We start from the raw sequence: 21,432 nt of genomic DNA on the forward strand, positions 1-21,432 counted from the left end.
ATTGAATTGATTAACAAAAAATCAGACCATTGTTTGTGCGAATCAATTTTTGCATAAGATGTAGATTAGTGATACTAACAGTAATAATTGTCTGCAAGATTTACTTGTTTTTTTTTAATATTGAAATGATTGACAACTACATCAAATCTGAACAATTTCTAAACATCAGAACTACAATTTTATCCATAGTCTCTTTCTTACCTCAATGCTTTTTGATAATAATATGATTATAAGTTACTGGGACTGGGAGATATTTACTGGGAGATATTTACTCAACAGTTAAGCACTGCTGAAGTCCAATCTCATTAATAAATGTTTCTTTTAGTTCATTTTAGATTTCCTTTTTGTCCATTGAAGGAAAGAAATTCCTTCTTTCTATCATTCTTACATGTAGAAGAAAGATACATATTGACCTTTGAATATATACCATATTTTCATACAGTTTTCTACTACTCAAAACGAAGAGGAGAAATCTTATAAAGACTATTCTTCAGATACATATTAAACCTTTTGAATAAGTAGAGCGAATTGACTCCATAAAAGACCACAGGACAGAGCTTGGCAATATTTTCATCATAATATGAAGAGTTTGGTTCCAAAATGAAATACAATTTTTCAAAAATCATGTTTTTTATTGTGCATTCCAATGAATATCAATCAAACTACAGTTGGTTTGTTTTGATTTAAGCCATAATAATAAAAAAACAGCCAACTAACCCAATAAAACGCAATAAAAACAATAAAAATCTCATCTTGTTATAATATCTCATTTTGGAACCAAACTCTTCATATATACTATCACAGTATAATATGACTTACAGCGTGAAATCATATTTAGGTCGTATTGCCCACACCTACAGCTGGATAGGCGTACGAATGTGAAAGTTATAATGATCCCGATTGTTATTTTTATCTGCGTCCAATTTGAGAGGAGTGAGGGTGTTTCTGTTGTATACACGGTTGCGCGCTGCGATAGCAGGGAACATCTGTTTTGCGCTTGTTGTTCCTCTTGGCTGCTTCTCAATTGGATTTCCTCAAGCAGGTCCAAGAGCTGTCACCTCTGCCAGGCTCTGTTAACTATCACCACTGGACCCTATATTAAGAAGGGCTTTCAGGGCTAAGTTAATAACTCTCCCTGCTTCCCCTGACTGCCTCGCATTGCCTCAGCCCCTCTCTGCCTCGCCTCTTTAGGGCTGGGTGTCCTGTGGGTATCCCTCTGGTGGTCTCTGTCTTCTTCGGCTCCTCCCTACTTCAAGAGGGCTTTCATTCTGTTCGGTGTTTGCATCACTTTTGCTGTTGCTAATACTGTACATAAGAATTAAAGGATTTAAGGAAACCCCTCACCTTATAGGGGAACATTGCATCCGCTAGTGTGCTTCATCCACGAAAAATGTTAGACTTTCTGACCTGATTGGCAGTACGTTAGTTTTCTTTATTCAAACCATGTCAGACCGCCCTGTGCCATGAAAAATACACCGAGCGCTGTGGAATGAGAAAGTTTGGCTGCCGTTTGAAAATCGACTGTGTGCGTTGATAGATCAAATTTAATATTGTTGTTATATTGATGTGTATAATTTTTTAAAGCAAGTGTTACAAATTCAAACCTGTTATTTTAACGTCAGACAGAGCGGAGGTGAAATCAAATCTGCGCGCAGCCATAAGAACACTTTGGTTTTATTTGGCAATGTCACTAAGATTTAATAGATATTACAGTGTGCATTTTGCTTAACGTGCAAAGCACAAAACTACAACTTTTCAAGGCATCTATTGTAGTAAAATGCAATTAAAAGTGCAGTAGTTTCACGCTCGCGTTTTCATGTTAATTCGCAAACTAAAAGGCTCACAGCTGGGTCTGGTTTTGAAGCCTCTCCGGCAGGAACAGCCCTCTGACATTCTCACCGCACAGCTGAACACGTCTACAAATTTGATCCAGTTCTGCAGTACATCAGTCAAGACCCAAACCTGACATTTCGCCCTTATTTAAAAGACTGCTGGCACTTAAAGTAAACTTTGTGTATACAATTTAATTAAACTGTTTTTCTGGGGGGCGGCAGAGACATTAGCAGGTCTCTTAAAAACGCGTGAAAAACATATTTTTCTCTCTCTCTCCCTCTTTTTCCTATCGAGAGCTTTTTGGGTCTCCTATTTCTGTAATTGCTGCCACATGCAGGGATTTCAGACTGACACTAACAGAGAAAGCCTGGATCTCTTGACCCTACACAGATTGATACATCAACTTTCATTTGACTAAAAGAGACATTCTCTGGGCTTTCTGTTTGTAATCCTACTAAGATTAAAGTCAGAATAGGTGTCCAGAACATTTGATACACCATTAGCCACAGAAGAGTCACTTTGTGTTTGTTGAAGCAGGATATTAGCTCTGCGTGTTTGCCGACCTTGAAAAGGGTTTACTAAAACATTATGTTAATTATATCCTTTCATACCAGTTTTTTAATTTTAAAATGCACTATTATGAATGTGTGTTTAGGTAAAATTAGTGGTTTTGTTTCATTCGGTGAACTACCAACAACATTTCTACCCCAAAAAAATGTTTTGCATTTTTTTGTTTTTGGAGAAAATGAAAACTGGAGAAACAGATCAAAAGAAAAGATGCTGTGTATTTTTTCAGACCGCAAATACTGCAAAGAAAACAAGTTCATATTCACTTTGAAATTGAATCAATAATTACAACATTACAATATTTGTACATGTATTTAGGAAAAGTTACAGAATTGTTTATTTTTGAATTAAAAAATGTGATAACCTGGATTTTTATCACAGTTTTCATCGTGTCTTATCATTCTCTCAGTCTTTCGCATTGCTGGATGACTTTGTTTGATTTTGTTGAAATTCAACAGACACTGGACTTTAATGGACACAGTACATCTAGAAATGCTGATTAAATGAAAATTTGAAATGGTCTCTAATTTTTTTCTGCGGCTGGATGTACATAAACAATAAAAATTGTTATGTATGCTTTTTGAAAGGTTTTTCTATATGACAAATATGTGCAGCATTTATACAATGAAAGTTTGTATTATGGACATGAATGATATTTTGAATCTTATTTTTAGAAGAGATTTACTTTCCTAAGTGTTCAGACTTACAGTTTTTGTCTTCACACAATAAATTAGTTCTGAAAGTCCTAAGGTGTGCTTACACACTCACACACACACACACACACACACACACACACACGCACGCACGCACGCACGCACACACACACACACACACACTTCGTAAGAGTCATGTCACCCAAAACATATGTTGACAGTTATCTGGCCATGTGGTATTGTGCGTTTGCGTGTGTGTTACACCAAGTAATCTTGCCTCTGTTTAAGATTGCCCTGAACATAACCCTAACCTGGCCTTCAACTCCTCTGTAGAACTCACCAGCAAACCACACACACACCTGATACCCCTCATGTCGTCATCAAAGCCCCCTTGCTTTATTCACTAAATTGAGAAATTGGTTCCAAGTCTGAACAGCAAAGGGCTGGTCCAGCTCAAAACGACTCTCTTTATATAAAAGCATTTTCCATAGATAAATTAGTCGGCTAGATAGATACTGTTTCCTTTCATTACTGCTTACTAAAATCAGATGCTTTTGAGGTTCTCTTTCTTATCCATTTTCTTTTTCTGCTGCTTTGAACTCTTGACAAAGTCCTCTTCACTGGGCATGTAAAGGTAATATATGGATTTTTTTGGGCTATTTAAGAAATCCTATAGTTCCAGCACTCACTGATGTCTCTGCATTCCTCTGTTTGGTCAGCTCTATTTGTTTCTGAGATGGTGTCCTAATATATAATATATACGTCTATATATTATACAATATATAACAGCTCAGAGATGGAAAGCTGCCACACTCTCTGCCCATACAATGTGTCCCTTTAATCATAGTTTTCATTCCAGTACATTGAAATTTCCTTTACCAAGGACAGCGTCATAAATAAAGACAAAAAAGATTTTTTTACCTGCTCGCTTCCTAACTTTTTGTGCATTAGGGGACCAGCGAGAAATAAAAAAGACAAGGTGGTCATCCGCGCAAATTTATAATCATTTATAACGCGGCAGCCGGCGAGGGGAAGTAAGTAAAAGCGTGAAGGCAGACATCCATAAAGGGGACGTGAAGCCCTTAAATGAAAAGCAAAGTGAATTCCTGTATCTTGTCATGGGTAATGAGGAGCAAAGGCCCTTCTTTTGGGGAGAGTACAATGCGTTTGCTCTCAGTTCGGTTCAACACGCTTGCTCCTGATGTATGGCCACAAATTTGAGAGGAATTTATCTGCGTTTGACGCCTAGGTTTAGGAGGATATGGATGAGTGGACTGAACAAAAATATTTTCCGTTTCCTTTTTTGGCCAAATGCATTTTTAGATGGCTGTGGCTGGTAATGATTTGTAAATCAAGCTTCCACTACTGTCATGTTTTAGGGAAACATTAGATCAGGATAGTGCCGAGTCCTGAATGAACGTGCCCTGATTATTTTAACACAATCACACTTTCCTTCTCCGCATCACATTCTCTGGGGTGCTGCGTGTTTTTTAGAAAACAACATTTGCCAACTGCATTCTGTTTTTAAACAACAGTTTTTTCTTAATTAGTTTTGTTAGGAGATAATTTATGCTTTTTGTTTGATGTATGCAAAAGTCCAATCCCTTTGCATACATTTCAAGCATTTTAGAGCAGAGTTCAAAAGAATACAGTTTTATCTTGAAACACAATGCATTTAAATGTGCTCCATTTTTCTGTTTGTTTTTAGCTCGACATTAATGAATTAACTTTTTTGAACAATTCATCATTATTGTTTTGGTACCATTTATTTTTAACTCAATTATATTCTAATTGATCATTTTTCGTAATATGCCAGGGATGTTTTTCCCACTTTGTTCATAACACAATGAAAGATTAAACGCAAATAAGGCCCATGATCAAAAACATGATAATTCATTTGCAACACTAAATAGGAAATTGACAGTCTAATATAAACCAACGAGGTGTGTGCAGCATTGTCTTTTACCCCCTACTGTCACTGGGTATTAAATCCTTAGAGTCGACGATACTGTAGCGTATTATTGAGCAGATGCAGCACATTTTTGTGAAGTGTCTCTTTTTTGTTTAAAGCTCTTTGTTACCTTCCTTCAAGTACGTGTGATGTTTATATTTCTATTATAGCATTCAGGCGTGATACCAAAGCCAGAAAAATGGCATGAAGGTTCACAAAAGTGTCGACCTTAAGTTCACACAACTTTAAATTGACCTCCTCCAGATCTGAAGATGTACAACTTTTATATTCACTATCCATAACGATGGGAAAAAATACAAACTTTGTACCTTTGCTGCATATGTGACCTCTGTACCCAAGGGTACCCATTCAAGCTCCTGTCAGACCTGGCTATAGAGTTTTTGTTAACCTGAAATGGTTTTTCATTCACCTTTTATAAATGTATTAAGTGTACACTTATGAAAGAAAACTACAATGTGCACGGCCATAATCTATCACAGATATGTGGGTTTTTCCAGGGAAATTACAACAGTAACAACAAGTGCTCTACTGTATTAATCAGGTTTTGGGTTAAATCCCGATAGAAGTCATGTCAATTTAGTATTTTTTTGTTGTGGAAGAACTCACTCAATTTTAAGATGATTCTTTTCACCAACGTGTCACTCGTTCAATCAGTTGTTAATGTATAAACTGTTGGATAGTCTGTTTGACCCTTTCAGTAAAATTTGTTGCAAATTCTGGTTCATGCCACGTTTAAATGAATAGTTTATTGAAATAATGAGACTTATCTCTTCGACTCTTTGAATCGCTGAAAATAAATTGACATACCATGAACAATGTTTTATGTGATATATCATATATGAGTCTTCTAAAGCCGTATGAGGCTTTGTGTTTGAACCACGATGGTCCCCATACAATGTTTATTTTATTCTACTGAACAAAGCATGTATTTTATATTGTAATAGGTTTTTATTATTTGATTTGCAGATTTTACACCAGCTTGCCAAAGGTTCTTTTCTGCTTGTTTTGTTTCCTTACGGCTTTTCAGATTTTATTTCAAGAACAGTTTTTGTTGCAGCACTTTTTAGCACATAAGCTAATAAATGTATTGAAACTTTCTAGAAGCCTTTCGGGCCTGAAAAGAACTGTTAATCAATATATTCAATGTTCACAACCATCAACCAAAAGTCCTATTTTTATGTCGCCATATGTGACCTTTTTCTGTACATGCTGTGCAAGGACACCACAATGGTGCTCCATTCAGATCTTGTTATAGAGTTTTTGTTAACTTTGAATCGATTTTCTTTATTCTCCTTTCTTTCAATTGGTCTATGTACTGAATCTGTTCTTTGTACTGTACTTGCTCACACTTGCTTACAAGCTTCGGAAACCTTGAGCTGAATTTCTTTACTTTAGACTTCTAGCATTTCCATAGTACATTATTCAGTTTTTACATATAAGCTTTGCAACTTAAAATAATGCTGTGTTAAGCAGCTTTAAAGCCGTTATCTTCTTTTTACACATTCATACATGTTCATTGTGTTACTATAAGCGTGTTTTAAGATCCCTGCGTTCTGTTTTATTCTGTTTGTCCTGTCAAACCAACCAAGCAAAACAAACTAGTTACAGTTTGGCAAAACTTTGTTAAACCTGACTTAAAACAAAATACTGTTTGTCGTCCGAGTTAATTTCAGGCTCAAAGAAAAGAGAGGGAAAAAGAATCAAACAACTTCTTATTTTATCTGCTTCTCTTTTTTGCAGGGTCTCTTCATCTTCCTGATATATGGCATGTACAACACTGAGGTAAGTCCGCAGTGCATCTCAAGGCTAACTGAGTGAGTGAGAGAAATGACATGATGTTTCTGATGGGACCCCCACCCCACGAAAGGAGAGCTGGGGGGATGTTGAAGCGAGCCTCTTTTTGCCTTTTCTTTTTTTTCCCCACGTGAGCGTCCCACTGCCCTTCATGCTTGGGCTAACTTATATGCATCCAGGCCCACCATTAAACACTGACACCCGGAGTAAAGAGCCAGTCATCCCTCAAGCACATTGGCCAATATTTCACTGCCTCTTTAAGTTTTTAAACTCATGGTCTTCCATTTAACATTCTGACATTAGAGCTCATAGTGAGTTCAGCGCCAGAGACGGAGACGGAGGGAGAAACACGGATATGTATGCAGGACACTCGGCAGATGTTGCGCTAATTTAACTGTAAAGCGGTTATTACCATTTAGATACTATTTTAGAGGTCAGAAAACTACAGTAAATATAAATAAATTGGGAATGAGGATATGTGCTTAAACTGAAATCTGAATGTGAATGAGTCACGTGCATATAAAAACAACCGTCCTCTGCCGATTTCAGATCCATTTTTCAGCATGTACTGTATATTTCACATGTGTTTGCCTGTGCTTATGTGCAGGTTGTTTCCACCCGAGGTGGATTCACGGCAGGTCTTCTTGCTCGCATTTTATTTTTAGCTGTATAGATGAATAAAACGTATGTATATATGTAAAAATAAATAAATTGAACATTATATGATAAGATACAGTAGTTTGACATCAGTGGCGATCCGTGACTCCTCTTCAGGGGAAGCAGTAATGCGAAGCTCGGCAAAACATGTATTTAGCCCGTCATGTGTGTGATGCACATAGGTTCACGTGAAGCGCTGAACACGTATTTTGAATTCCTGCTTCCCCTGAAGAGGAGGCAACGATCGCCACTGTTTGACATACATAACATTGGTGGTCCAGCAAGCAAAGCATTGAAAAGACATTTCAAAAAGCAGCACCACATTCTTAATGTGTTGCATTTAAGTTTGAAGTTATATTTTACTTTTAAAAAAGTCAAGAACTCTTTCTTTTTTTTCCGATTTCCGTTTTGTTCTGTTTCACTCGGGGTGTTTTGAATGCAAGATCATGTTTTGGGCTCTGTACGTGTGGTTTGGTGAGTCACATTGACATGAGCAGCAGTTTGGGCTGGGTTGACCACAGTGCTTACAGCTTAAATTTTTCCATAGCTAGGAAACCACTCATTATTTAGGTATTTACATGCTGTACACGATTTTATGCATGTTATTGTTTTTTTTAATTAATTGTATTAAAACAAAGCATTACATTGACAGCACATTTTATATATACTGTATATATACACAAGTATATACTGTATATATACATATACTGTATATATACTGTATATATATATATATATATATATGTTAACATAATTATTTATTATTATTAAGTTTGTGAGTTGAATAAAAAAAACAAAGTGTAAACATTGTAAATGAATGAATCCATATTGTGTGGTTGCACTTGTGGAGATCATGTCAGCTGGGGTGTATGATGTCATCAAAGCAAAAGATGTGCTGTGTCCCAACTTGCCTACTTAAACTATGCCCTTAAAGTATGTACTGTTTTTGTTGTGGAAAGGTACATTGTGCACAGCAAAACAGTATGCACGCACAGGGACTTACTAACGCGAAATGGAGATGGCTGCTGTTGCCTAGACGACACTGTGATTATTATGTCACATCGCCAAAATACAGCCCTTCTTTGCATTTAGGTGTGTATGTATTTGTTAATTCAGTAAAGCATCTCTTATTTGATTTGAAGTGTCACTAAACTCCGCCCACTCGCGGTGCATTGTGGATAATATTAGCCGTTAGAGTGTCCATGGATCTACACTTCAAATTTTCACCATCTGGGTACTTTGAGAACTCTCATTTCAGTATACTATGATTAGGAACGTACTACAACTAATTTCTAATACTATTTAGGACGGATAGTATGCGAATTGGGACGCAGCAATGGACAAACCAAAATTTAAATTTATTGTATTCAATTTCTCCTCAGTATTAATCCAGACAATGTGATTTATAATGAAAACAGTCAATACTACATTGAATGTTTTCATTACAAATCTAGCGTTTTTACTGGTGCTGTAAATGTAAAGTAATATATCAAATATTGGCCACTTCAGAAAACTTCTAGAAGGACTTCCCGTTTCAGTTTTTTAACACTGCACGAACATTTGTACAAAATGCATCTAACAGAACATTTATAATGGAATCCAAATGTTATACAAATATCTTTAAGATAGAATTAAATATGTACGATGATTTAAAAATAAAACAAAAATGAAACCGAGTGCTTCTGAACCAGTGTTTACATCTTGCGAAGTGGTCTATAGCAGATCCACTGTTTATTTCTTTGTTTATTGCCGGATCCGATCTGATCCCAACAATGCATAATGTATAGCTCAGAGCGCATGGGTAAATATAGCTCTTACAACTCCACTTTTTTTCTGTCTCTTCTCCACCCTTCTTCACCTCCACCCCTGAGTACAGATAGAGCTCCCTGCCTTTTGTCTACCTTTACTTCTACCTTTCTACTCCTTACAAAAGATGTGTAAGGGAACGGCCCTGAGACCAAGCCCCGTATTGACACAGCCGAGACTCGCCACTGACCCTCTTCGCATTGTAAAATAAATCATCGTGCATTCTTGCTTAAGAGGCTGTTTTAGTACGTCGGAATCTATTTTCCAACTCCTGCTTCTCCTTGACCCAGGGGTCTTCACAATTTGTGAGCAGCTCGTGTCCGCTTGACGCTTTTTTCAAGAGGGTTTTGTAAATATCAAATGTGATAATCTTGGCCTCTTTTTATTTTTGTTTGTGAATTTACTTTTTTTCTAATTTTCTTTTCTTTTGTGATGTTAAAGGGGATGTTAAAGGAAACGTCAGCAGATTACGTTTCACCCTTGGACACCACAAATGAAATTCTTGGTTAATAGAAAAATGGTGAAAAGCGGTGGAGAATGATCAAAGTGTTAGTATACAAAGACAAAAAAGTTTGAATATTTAGACGGGAAAAGTGAGATGCTAAAGTTTCATTCATCTCTACAGTTGGATTATCTCATGTAAAATCAGTGGTGTCTTAATTTCATTTTTGAGAGAGATCAGCACCACGTCCCCTGAGGTTCACAGAAAATGTCAAGTACATGTCACTAAGATGAACATGGTTATATTTTCTAGTAAAATAGCTTAGATTCAATTCTGTTTGTGCCTTTACTTACTGTACATTAAAATTGTTACAGTAAAGCTAGCAAATTAATGTTCAAGTTCGTTATTTTGTTTGTATATAATCATTTATTTAAAGCGGCCCTAACACACGCGGTTTCTGCCAATCTCATATTAATCTTGAGTACCTATAGAGTAGTATTGCATACTTCGTATCTTCGAAGAGTATTTAGTTTGATCACATTTATAAAAGATAGATACAGCTGTACGATTATTTCCGAAAGCATACGGCGCGTGTGGGGGGGAGGGGTAGGCTGAAGTAAAGCACGTGCGCACCCATTGCCAACAAAACACAGACATCAGTTTCACTCACCACATGTGGTTCATGTCCTGCATCTCTTAGCGCTGGGACGGCTCCATATATCAGTTTCAAACAATCTCCAAATCCAGCGTTACATCCACCCTTTATATAACATTCATCACCCAAATGCAGTGAACAAACAAACACCTGAACTTCGCGAACGTATGCTCTCTCTCTCTCTCTTGCACACAAGTGAAAATGACGTCTGCACGTGCTTTTCGGGGAGAATTGTCCAATAAGGGACTAAGAAAAATTGTTACGAAACAGTTTTATATGTTTGAAAAAAACTTTACGAAACCTGTAAGATCTCTGGGGGAGTGTATCGAGCACAGAAATACTACGTAATACACCCAACTCGTTTTTTGACAAGTTGACCATCTTAAGCATGAGAAGACAGCACGTTTATCATTGTAAAGAAGTCAGAATGCATGACACACCGTTGCAACACTCCTTTAACATAAGATTGCTTGTAATCATTAACATTTATTTATTCCCAGATACTATATGTGTTGTCTTACTTTTAACTTATAGAATAATAGATGATTGCAATTCACTTGATAATTTTATGCAATAGAATCAATTTTTTTGCTTTTACGTACATGGCCCACCCCAACAGCAAATTAAAATGGATAACACCATTGCTTTGATCATTAGATAGACCATTTCATTAGAATGTAAGTGAAATTTTGCTTAATGGTCATCCAAAGTTTTTTTGTCTTCCAATTTGCATTGCTTTCATATGGAGATTCTTTGGAATGTATTTATATATTATAGAGTGTAGGATCTACATCATTTTAAAACCTTGAGAGAAAAACGTCTAAACGGCTTTTAAGAGCAGCAACTTCGAGCCAATTCTTTCACCACAACTGGGTTGCTTGAAATGCTCCTTTCTTTCAAATTGCTTTCTATGATTTTACCCAGAATCAAGTGATTTGATTTCCCAGTTCCATTCATTACAGGTACAGCGCACTTTAGCCATTACGTGTCGCGATTTGCTGAAAAGAAAGAAAGGGAGAGAGCGAGCGAGCGAGCGAAGAGAGTCTATTTGTCTATAAATCTGACATATTACCGTTGACTGTAGCTGTCAAAGCTTTTCTGTTCTCTTCATTAGCCCTGTCATCACCATGATGGTGTCTATACAAAACATGCTACCGTGTGTGTATATGTATGCATAGCAGCAATAATTTATGACAGCAGCAGACCTAATGAAGTCATAAGAGCTAATGCATATTCACCAGCGAAGGGCCGGCGCTCATGCCGGGAAATACAGGCCGATTTGTTTTTTTTTCGGTCGCTGACAGCCAGAATGGAATGTAATATTTTTCAGTGCTGGAAACAGCTGGATTAGATTGTGTGATGTCAAGAATAGTGTCATATACAGAAAATGTGGATTCTATATTGTGCAGTTGAATTATAAAATCTTTATTGTGTTAAGAAATAACAAAACTATTTGTTTTAAAGTTGTTTTTGTTGCTTTACTGTGATAATTATATGCATTGGTGTTCAAAAGAGATTAAAGATACAAATCTAATTTAGAATTGTCTCATTTTACATTGGAATTTGAACTTAAAAATAAAGTTTAGGATTTTTTTTTACAAAATGTGTTGAAAAATTTGTGAAAATTTACATTACATTTACGCATTTGGCAGACGCTTTTGTCCAAAGCAATTTACAACGCATTATACTATACATTTGTTTCTGAGCATGTGCAATCCCTGGGATCGAACCCGTGACCTTGGCGTTGCTTGCATCATGCTCTGACCTTAACTCTTTGGGGCAGTTTCTTGGACTGGGATTAGTTTAAACCAGGACTAGACCTTAGTTTAATCAGAAAATTAAAGTAGTTTTAACAAACATGCCTTACAAAAAACATTACATGTGTGGATTTTGAGACAGCACAAAGGCACTGATGTATTTTGAGATATGTCAGTGCAAGCTGTTTTCAGTTTGGACAGCTCTTACACTTATTTTAGTCTAGGACTAGTCTAATCCCTGTCCGACAAACCACCCGTTTATGTACTAAAGGGCAGATTTCAGAGTTCATAGCATCTTGATTTCATGCTGTCGTTATTTATTTACCTTTATTGACATTAATATGCTGATAATATAAATAGGAAAAATATGGAAAATGAAGTGTAGTGACTTTTGGACCTCATATAAATAATTATATAATTTGCTTAATCATTGCTGGAATTATTAAATCTCAATTTTTTAAAGATTATTTCTTGTATTTATATTAGTAACTATTCTATTAATAATTAATCACATAGATGTCATACACAATTTGACAAGTTCACGGTTACATTCTACGTTAAACAAGATGAAGCTATAAGGATATAATGTTTATAAATAAAACAGCACAAGTTTATAGCATTGTGTATGTCCTTCTGCATGCATCTCGCAACATTCCCCTGTTTTTCTCACACAGTACAAATGTAATTTGTTCTGCAAGGGTGGCTGTTGCCTCTATCACTTCATTTCCGCAGCCCCCCGTACAGTGTGACGGATGAGAGGTTAAGACGCTACCCTTACTTTGCAGACTCTACATGTCACTTTCAGGACCCATTACCTGTGACAAACTGGAACATTTCGGTCCACAGCACTCATTGACTTTTATGCAATGGCGGCTATTTGCCTTTTCTATTCCCAGTTCGGTTTGAATTTCGCCTTGCAGGGGGCCGAGACTCATGCGAGCGCAAAGTGTTTCGTATTAAGTCTTAAGTATTGAGTCATGACATTTTAAACATACGTTGCCTCCTTCTCGTTCACAGGTTCGAAACACACTCCACAGAATCAAAGATCGAAGAAAAGCCTTACATTTTTCGGTAAGTCTTCCCGGCTTTCACATCTCCTGTTGCTGCATTGACAGAGATGTGATCTCCACATCACAGTACATTCAATACAGTGTGTTTACAGTTGTTTTTTCTAATATCCTGAGGGCTTCTGAAATTGCTCCTTAAGAATTCCTCATGCAGGGTAATGCATTGTTTTTTTATACGGAGACTACACATCTTTCGCTTCTGGCATCTTTTCACACACCCACTCAGTCCACCTCAATCCAGCCAATGTCAACCAGCAGCCCTGGGTTACATGTTTCTAATCCCGTGGAAGCTCGTCCCTTCACATTAAACTGTCAGGCCAGTATTTATACGCGAGGCTGCCGGTGACGGAGATCACTTAGCTTCACCAAAGCGGTTTAAAAGTAGTTAATAGACAACCCCCCCACCGGTCCTCCCCTCCACCCACTTCACCTCCACAGACACTACAACCGCTTCCTCTATGAATGGCCACATTAACTCTCCTCTTGGCTTGTCACGGTTTATGGCATACGGTAGTTTGTCCCGCTCGGCCCAGCCGCGCCATCAGGTCATTGAGTGCGGAATGAGACAATTTCTAAAGGCGGATTGATTTTAGAATATGGCCCCCTCCCTCTTCCCTTTGACCCCATGACAGGCCCGACACTGTTAAGACTGGGACTTGTAAAAAACGACTGCGGCCCCAAGCGCAAGTGCCAGGTAGCAGCTGATAAATCGTCGCCTTCCGTATTAGCAGTGGGACCCTTTAGCGCTCTCTGGGCAATTTTCCAATTTTCTAAGTCCACGCGATGAGATTCGCTGGCCGCGTGTGGCGGATGGTTTTTTAGCTAATGCCGTTTTGCACCATAAATCCAGAGGTGATATACTGTATCTAACCGAATAGCCTGGTGCTGGACGGAGTCCAGAATGGGATAGGAAAATGTACTCTTCTTTATTGGATTAGGGCAGTGGTCAGGGAATGTACTGACTTCCAATATAGTAGTGATAACATATTGTAGGCGGATGGATGGGCTTTGTTCGTGAATGAATAGTAAAATCTTTTTAACGTATAAGACCAACATTGTAAAGGATTTTAGATTTTTATTTAAAGGCATGGTGGGTGATCCTGTCCAGAAACATTTTTTTCATGTTGGTTGGAAATCTCTTTACATCCTGATAGCAATCAAGAAGTATAGTGGTCAAATAATATTTTTATAATTATATTTTGTCTGTGAAAGGAGTAGAACCAAAAAACGTTCGCCCAATCAAAATGTTCTGGCCGAACGCTGTGACTGGTCATGTGTACATTTTCAGCGTATTTTGCATCCCACTGCGCACTCTGTTCACGCAGACATCATGTGTCATCAGCGCGCTCACGTCCGCTGTGTCAATGTAGGGAGAATGGCGGACAATCAGCAATAATCAAACTTTACTGCGGAACCGACTACAGGTAAATCTACAAAACGAAAGTCAGTTTTTGAAAAGAAGTGACGAAAAAACGTCTGGATCATGAAAGAGGAAAAACTCGAAATAACATCGGCTTTTACACGATGAAGACAGCTCTGGTAGGCAAAGGGTCTGAAAGACGATACCATGGTTGCTCTCTTTCTTTTGGACAGGTATGTACATGCTTCGAGAAGAATTTAATGGATTTAGTTTGTAATTCGTTACGTGGATTTACGAAATACATTCACGTGTTTGTAGGAGGCGTGGTTTTGGACGGCGAATCGCATAGAGGGTGGGATTATAATTTCCGTGCTAGCAGGCTAAAGTTAGCGCCTTTCCAAATCTACCACTCCACCTTTAAAGGTGATGTGTGTGATTTCTTTGTTAAAATTAGTACTGTTTTTCAATGACCACTAACCAGCTGTATGGACACAAATGGTGTTGATTTAAACAAATAAATCAGTATTCACTGAGAAACACATAATTATTTTGGCACATACTTTAAGTTACTCCTTTAACAGGCATTACAAAACTATGGAGTGATTTTAGTCTCATTAATTATTCAGGCGTAAAACAAGATACACACATGCGTAAACAGTTTCACATGAATAAAACCTAATTTACGTGCACAAAGTGTAAATATACATTTACAAAAAGCAATTCACGTGCGTAAAACAAAACTATTTTTCTACTACTTTCTCATAAAGTACGTCATTCAACCAATCATAAACGCGGAGAGCACTGGACTCAAGGAAAACGGCACTGCGCACCTTTTGCGCAGTTTGACTTACTTCCTGTGTTGCCAATTTAGTGATTTTTCAGCCCCCTTAAGCGAGATATTTCCCAAAAGGCGGCTAGCTACAAATGAATCGTAAGGTTGAATCTGATTGGCTAAACAGGATGACAACTCAAGTGGGAGGGACAGCGCTGCCAAGAGAGTCTCAAAATACACACACACAAATCCAAGGCGATTCACACGTGAGTGACGATTTGCACATTCACATTCAATGATAAACTTGTACATTTTAAACTTTCGAAATATTTATGCACAGTTGTTCGTCTGTGAATTGTATTAAGCGTTTGTAAAACATATTTTATGAGAATATAATTTTATTTTACGCACATGAATTGTTTTTTGTGAATGTACATATATAATTTGTGCACGTGAATTAGGTTTTATGCATGTGAAACTGGCTACGCAAGTGTACATCGTGTTTTATGTGTGAATAATTAATGAGACTAAAATCGCTCCATACAAAACGTGGCTTTAGAAATTTGTATATTGTGTGTTTATTTCCATATTATTGATTATATGCTTATCACTGGCCTTAACAGTCAGCAATTCATTTAGCATGCAGTGAGTCTGTCCCAGAAAGACTTTATTTACATGGGACATGTTCATTTTTTTAAATTGTTAATGTATGTACTGTACAGATTGATGACTTTGATGGTTGTGTTTTACACAATGAGCACTACATCAACTTGACGTCAACAAGTAGTTCAAACCTGCTGTCCAATTTCGTTTGTTGACGACATTGTTACAGAAATTACTCACTTCACCTTTAATGGTCCAATGTGTATTTTTTTGGAGGATCTATTGATAGAAATGCAATATAATACATAACTATGTCTTCAGATGTGTATAAAAAGACCTTACATAATGGAGCGTTATGTTTTTATAACATTAGAATGAGCTATTTCTATCTACATATACTGCGGGTCCCCTCATATGGAATTCACCATGTTGTTTCTACAGTAGCCCTAAATGGACATGTTTCATAAATGCATGATCTCATTCGGTAAAGAAGCGAAAACATGACGACATGCATGTCCTGTTTCAGCCACCGTAGTGCTAGGAAAGGGAGGGGTGGAGTGAGCCGTTGGTTGCAATTCGCAACTTCACCACTAGATGCGGCTAAATTTCATACACTGCACCTTTAAATCAGTCATTTACATTTGATTGGTTTATTTTCCCTAGTTATCCAATGACTTTAAATGAGCCTGCATTGACTAACAGCAGTCTCGTAATTATACCGATTTCTCAAGGATCTACTTCAGCCTGTGTGCACTTAGTTACTGTAAAAGGTAGATAATGGCATAAAATACAGCTTAATAAAGCCCCATTTGCACAACATACTTTTCTCCCTCTCTTTATGTTTTTTGCATATGTATGAGGCGGAGCAGGGTTGCCCGAGCGCTTCACACCAACTGTCACCTGACCCTTACGACCTTACACTTGTACATACTGTGGCAGATTGCTTGAGAAAAATAAAGCTGTCAGTTGCACCGGCCAAATGAAAAACGTACGTCCTACGGTACTAGCAGGGTCTGGATCCCTGACAGCGCTGAAATATAGATATAAATTGGAGGCAGATTAGTTTTTTGATCCTAATTCAAGTTTTGACATGATACAGGATAGGAAATACAGAGATGTGTACAGTATATGCATTTCTTGTTGTAAAGTGTTCAGATTTAGGATTTTAAATGTTGAATGTAGAATTGCATTTACTACTTGTAACCATAAGCAAGAGAACATCACGGATCGCAAGTCTTTACGTTTCTTAAACAGGGCTGAAACAGTTTATGCATGTCAAAGCGCATTACATGTTGTACTGTGATAGCAAGGGGTTTGACTGTGGTTTTTTATGTCAAATCTAGTTTAGTTTTTTTATGATGTTTATGGGGATATTTATTTTGCGGTTGTTCCATGAAGTGTGTGTGTACATTTTGCTCATACTTGTAATGAATTTTGGCGCAACTATATTAAAAATGTATATCTATTTTATTATGTATTTATGATATACTGTATTAGATTTACATTTTTTTCTCTGAGATAAGGGTGTTACAGGAGCAGTTCACTAATTCTGTCATCATTTACTCACTCTCAAGTTGTTCCAAATCTGTATACATTTCTTTGTTCTGATGAACACAGAGAAGGACATTTGGACGAATGCTTGTAACCAGACAGATCTTGGCCACCATTGACTACCATAGTAGGAAAAATGAAAATGGTAGTCAACAGTGCCCCAGAACTGTTTGCTTTCCTACATTCTTCAAAATATCTTCTTTTGTGTTCAATAGAACAAAGAAATGTATACAGATTTGCAATAATTTGAGAACGAGTAATTGAAGGCACAATTTTTCATATTTTTAAATCTTCGATTTATACCTCTCAGACCCTGAAAAATCATCAGGCCGTTTGTGCTACTTTACCTTTAGCACTTCATGTAAAAGGACCTTATCACAATTTAGTATTAGTTGCTGAATACTGAAATGGCGATTTCTTAACAAGTCTTTTATGCTTTAATACTTGGTGTGGGTATACTAGTGCCTAATTTATAAGGTTTTGTATAAGGTCAAAGCCTTTTATTTCAATCAAAGAAAGTCCATAATATGTAAATGTATTTCATTCTGTAATTTATAGGAAGGCGTTTATAAGATCTCTTCATTATCCGTTTCTCAGAACTGTGCCAGCTCCAGACCTTCCAGTTCAGTGAGCAGTTCTCGACAGGTCAGCTCTCCTGTAGCAGGGGCTGCGGACAGGCACACGGTCAACACCAGCCATTCCACCCACAGCGACAGCGGCATTCAGAGTTACAGCAAAACAGGTAAGCTGCAGTGCATTATCTTACAGACATCAACGACACGACTGCATACATGCATTCAGTCTAATGTATTTATTTTTTACATGATTAATTATTAAAAAACATATCACTGCTATCTCCATATTTTGGGATTTTTTTGCCATAAATCATTATCATTAGTCACCCTTTGTTTTGCAAATATCTGACCATTAAAAAGTGGTTGCACCTTTGACCACACAGTTTGTCCATTCCCTGAACAACAGCTAATTTGGACATACAAGGTTTCAGAAAGGACAGTAGTGACAATATGCAGTAATGGATTATCATATCAATGTACAGTAAATGTAAAACTGACATAGTCTTTACTTTGAATACATTAACTGATATCATTATTATTATTAATAGGTTAAGAATACATTTTATTTATTGTTTAAAACCCTTCAAAGCAATACATCTCTGTGAAGGGAATTTGTCCAGCCCACATAATACGTATGCGTGTAATTTTATAGTACACAACACATTTGTGTGTATTTTTATATGGCAGTGTGTTTATAAAAAAGTTTAGTCTCCAAAATCTGTCCCAAATTACGTAGCGAAGAGAAAGTAGCGACTGGCAGAGAGGCTGAACCGTAGCATGACAGGTCTGTTTTAAGACTGTAACATTCTCCAGACTCCAGTGAAATGAAGGGCTGCGAACGACTTCTCTGACCCCAGCATTACAGGGCTGAGTCAGAGTAATCTCACAGGGAGTTCATGCTGGTGGGAGATTTCACGAGAAAGAAGAGAGGATTGTCACAGAAGCGGCATTGACGGAAAAGAGTCATTTCGCGAATAACACGTACCGTCGCTTGGTTCTGAATGTCTTTGGTTTTAGTTGCAGAGTTCTGTGGTGAATATAGCTATCTATTAAGGAGGATTATGTACAGTCGGCTGGTCATTATCAAAAAAGAAATCCCTTCAGGGTGACCCATCTGCTTCACAACAGTTTTTGTGTGTTAATGAGTGGGTGACTACAGAAATTCTGGTGGTTTTAACCATGTGCACACAGCGATAGTGATTGACAGCTGGTATAATGCAGGTTGTTACTCGAGGCTGTCCTTCTAACGGGAATAAAATGGCAGTGACGTAGTGACGTTCAGCAGGCGTGATTGAACGTACAGTATCAGGGGCCGTATGCAAATGGAGCAAGAGCTGTATAAGCGATGCAACTGATCATCCTGCCGACTCGCCCGAACTCTCGTTGAAGCTGTAATCGGTTGCAATGCGCGCCATGATTGAATTGAATATTTGTTTTTAATGCCGAGCAATTTTTTAAACCAGTCATTTAGCTACAAAGCTAGAAACTAAGAATGTTGAGACGCACGCACAATGTTACAGACGGAGAGAGAGAGAGAGAGAGAGAGAGAGACCTTGTGGTCCGTTCAAAGGCATACGAACCCAGCTGTGAAAGACTTTGCGTCGTAACAAATAAGGCCGAGCCCACAATAAATGTGCTGATTGTATATAACTGATTGTTGTGTCTCTTTTGTTCAAGGTCAAGTAATTCTTGTACTCGAGAGAGCGTTCGGATTTGATCAATTCATGTCTTTGACGCAATGGGTTCAAACCACCAATTACTACACAATGTGTGGTTTAGGCATAAAGAAATAAGGAAAGGACAAGTGTACATGGAGAAAGCCGTTTAGATCAATATAAACTCTGAAGTCTTTTTCTTTGTGTGGTGCTTTATCGCTTTTGTGGTTTTGTTATATTGTTGATAATTTTGCTACTGAAGGTCGAGGGAGACGATGCTTTTTTTCTTGTTACTTGTGCTTCTGAATAGGAATGACCTCAGCGCCTCTTCTTAAAATGGATATACTTTGTAGCTTTACAGTAGACTGAAACAAGCAATATTGCATATCTGCACGTCTTTAACATGTTTAAATTCCCAAGCATAAACTGGAAATAGTTTAGTTAAGGGAAGTTTGTCTCCATAAGGCCATTTTGTTTCACATTGTATAAAACGTTGAAAAGTGTTCTGTTCTGTGAGCTTGTTAATTCACTTCTCGCCCAATGTTTTAGTGATTTTATCAATCACATAGTAAATATAACACAGCATCATGTAACTTTACCAATGTTTCAAGTAGAAGTCGTTAATGAGGTTGAATCCATCTTTTGTCACCCAACTCCCTCCCCAACACACATGCATACCCACGAAATGATTGACAAGTAAAGCCTTGAAAATGGAATAGATTGACACTTTGTAAAGGATGTTTGGTGTATGTTGTCCCACATGAAGACTGTGTCATTTGATTGAACATGCCAAAGACGCAACTACAAATTGTTAATATAAACGCCCAAATAAACAGATTGCAAAGCGTGCTAGTGGTTAGACAACTATTTACATTCCTTTCTCCGGGGGAAGAAAACAGCATACTTTGTCCTTCAGTCAACTTTTTTGCTTTAATTTGTTGAAAGATTGTATGAATTCCGTATTTGTTACAGTCAATTTGAAAGTATTCCTGCCCGGTTATTGCACAACTATTGTCTTCAGTGTTCAGTATTCGCTGAAGCTACTTTTGCTTATTTTAGTTGCAGTTTTTAACACCTATTTACACGTTGTCAGTGATCCTTTTCATGCATGTAGCTTTTCGTCTTACACAGTCTTGTGTAATTTACTTTACGTGCACTATGCATACTGTGTATTGTGTAGACATTAGATTACATATCTATTCATAATTCACAAATGTGTGTGTGCGTGTGTGTGTGTGTGTGTTGTTTGTATATGTCTGTGTGCTGGGGGTTGGATGTCACAGATAACAAATTGTAAGGAAAAGTTGAATTTGTATCTGCTTAGAACCCCGGTTGCCTTATACATATGGCTCCAGCTTCTGCGGTAATGGGATCTTTGATGGATGGCAGCACTCCTTAGGCTCCCATTTTTTAAAAGATATTTATTTATTAATCTGTCTATTTATTCAGTCAGATCATCCCCGGCGGGGTCACTGCCACAAAAGGCTAGGCCGTAACCACCTGCATCATCTTCCATGAGCTTCTATATTCTTTTTTTTCATCCTGTCCTTTATAGTTCATATCCAAAGTCACTTATGCACATCTCGGTTGGCCGAGCGTCGCCCTTCTGCCCGCAGGCTAACGGAGGGGAGTGTGGAAGCCGGCTTCTCCTTCTTATCCCGGCTGTCTTGTGTTCTGAAGCTGTAACGCTATCTCTTCACCCCTATTCTTATA

At 37.6% G+C, this 21,432-nt stretch overlaps 1 protein-coding gene across 1 annotated transcript in view; it reads left to right on the forward strand.

The window, feature by feature from the left end:
* Window positions 1-21,432, forward strand: part of LOC130548980 (adhesion G-protein coupled receptor D2) — a 63,365-nt gene that overhangs the window by 19,283 nt on the left and 22,650 nt on the right. The window contains exons 21-23 of the mRNA XM_057326085.1: window positions 6,766-6,807; window positions 13,154-13,207; window positions 18,087-18,231. Of these exons, the coding sequence (XP_057182068.1) occupies window positions 6,766-6,807; window positions 13,154-13,207; window positions 18,087-18,231 (241 nt within the window). The remainder of the gene's footprint in view (window positions 1-6,765; window positions 6,808-13,153; window positions 13,208-18,086; window positions 18,232-21,432) is intronic.

The sequence above is a fragment of the Triplophysa rosa genome, linkage group LG25 (genome assembly GCF_024868665.1).
Source record: "Triplophysa rosa linkage group LG25, Trosa_1v2, whole genome shotgun sequence".
Lineage (NCBI taxonomy): Eukaryota > Metazoa > Chordata > Actinopteri > Cypriniformes > Nemacheilidae > Triplophysa > Triplophysa rosa.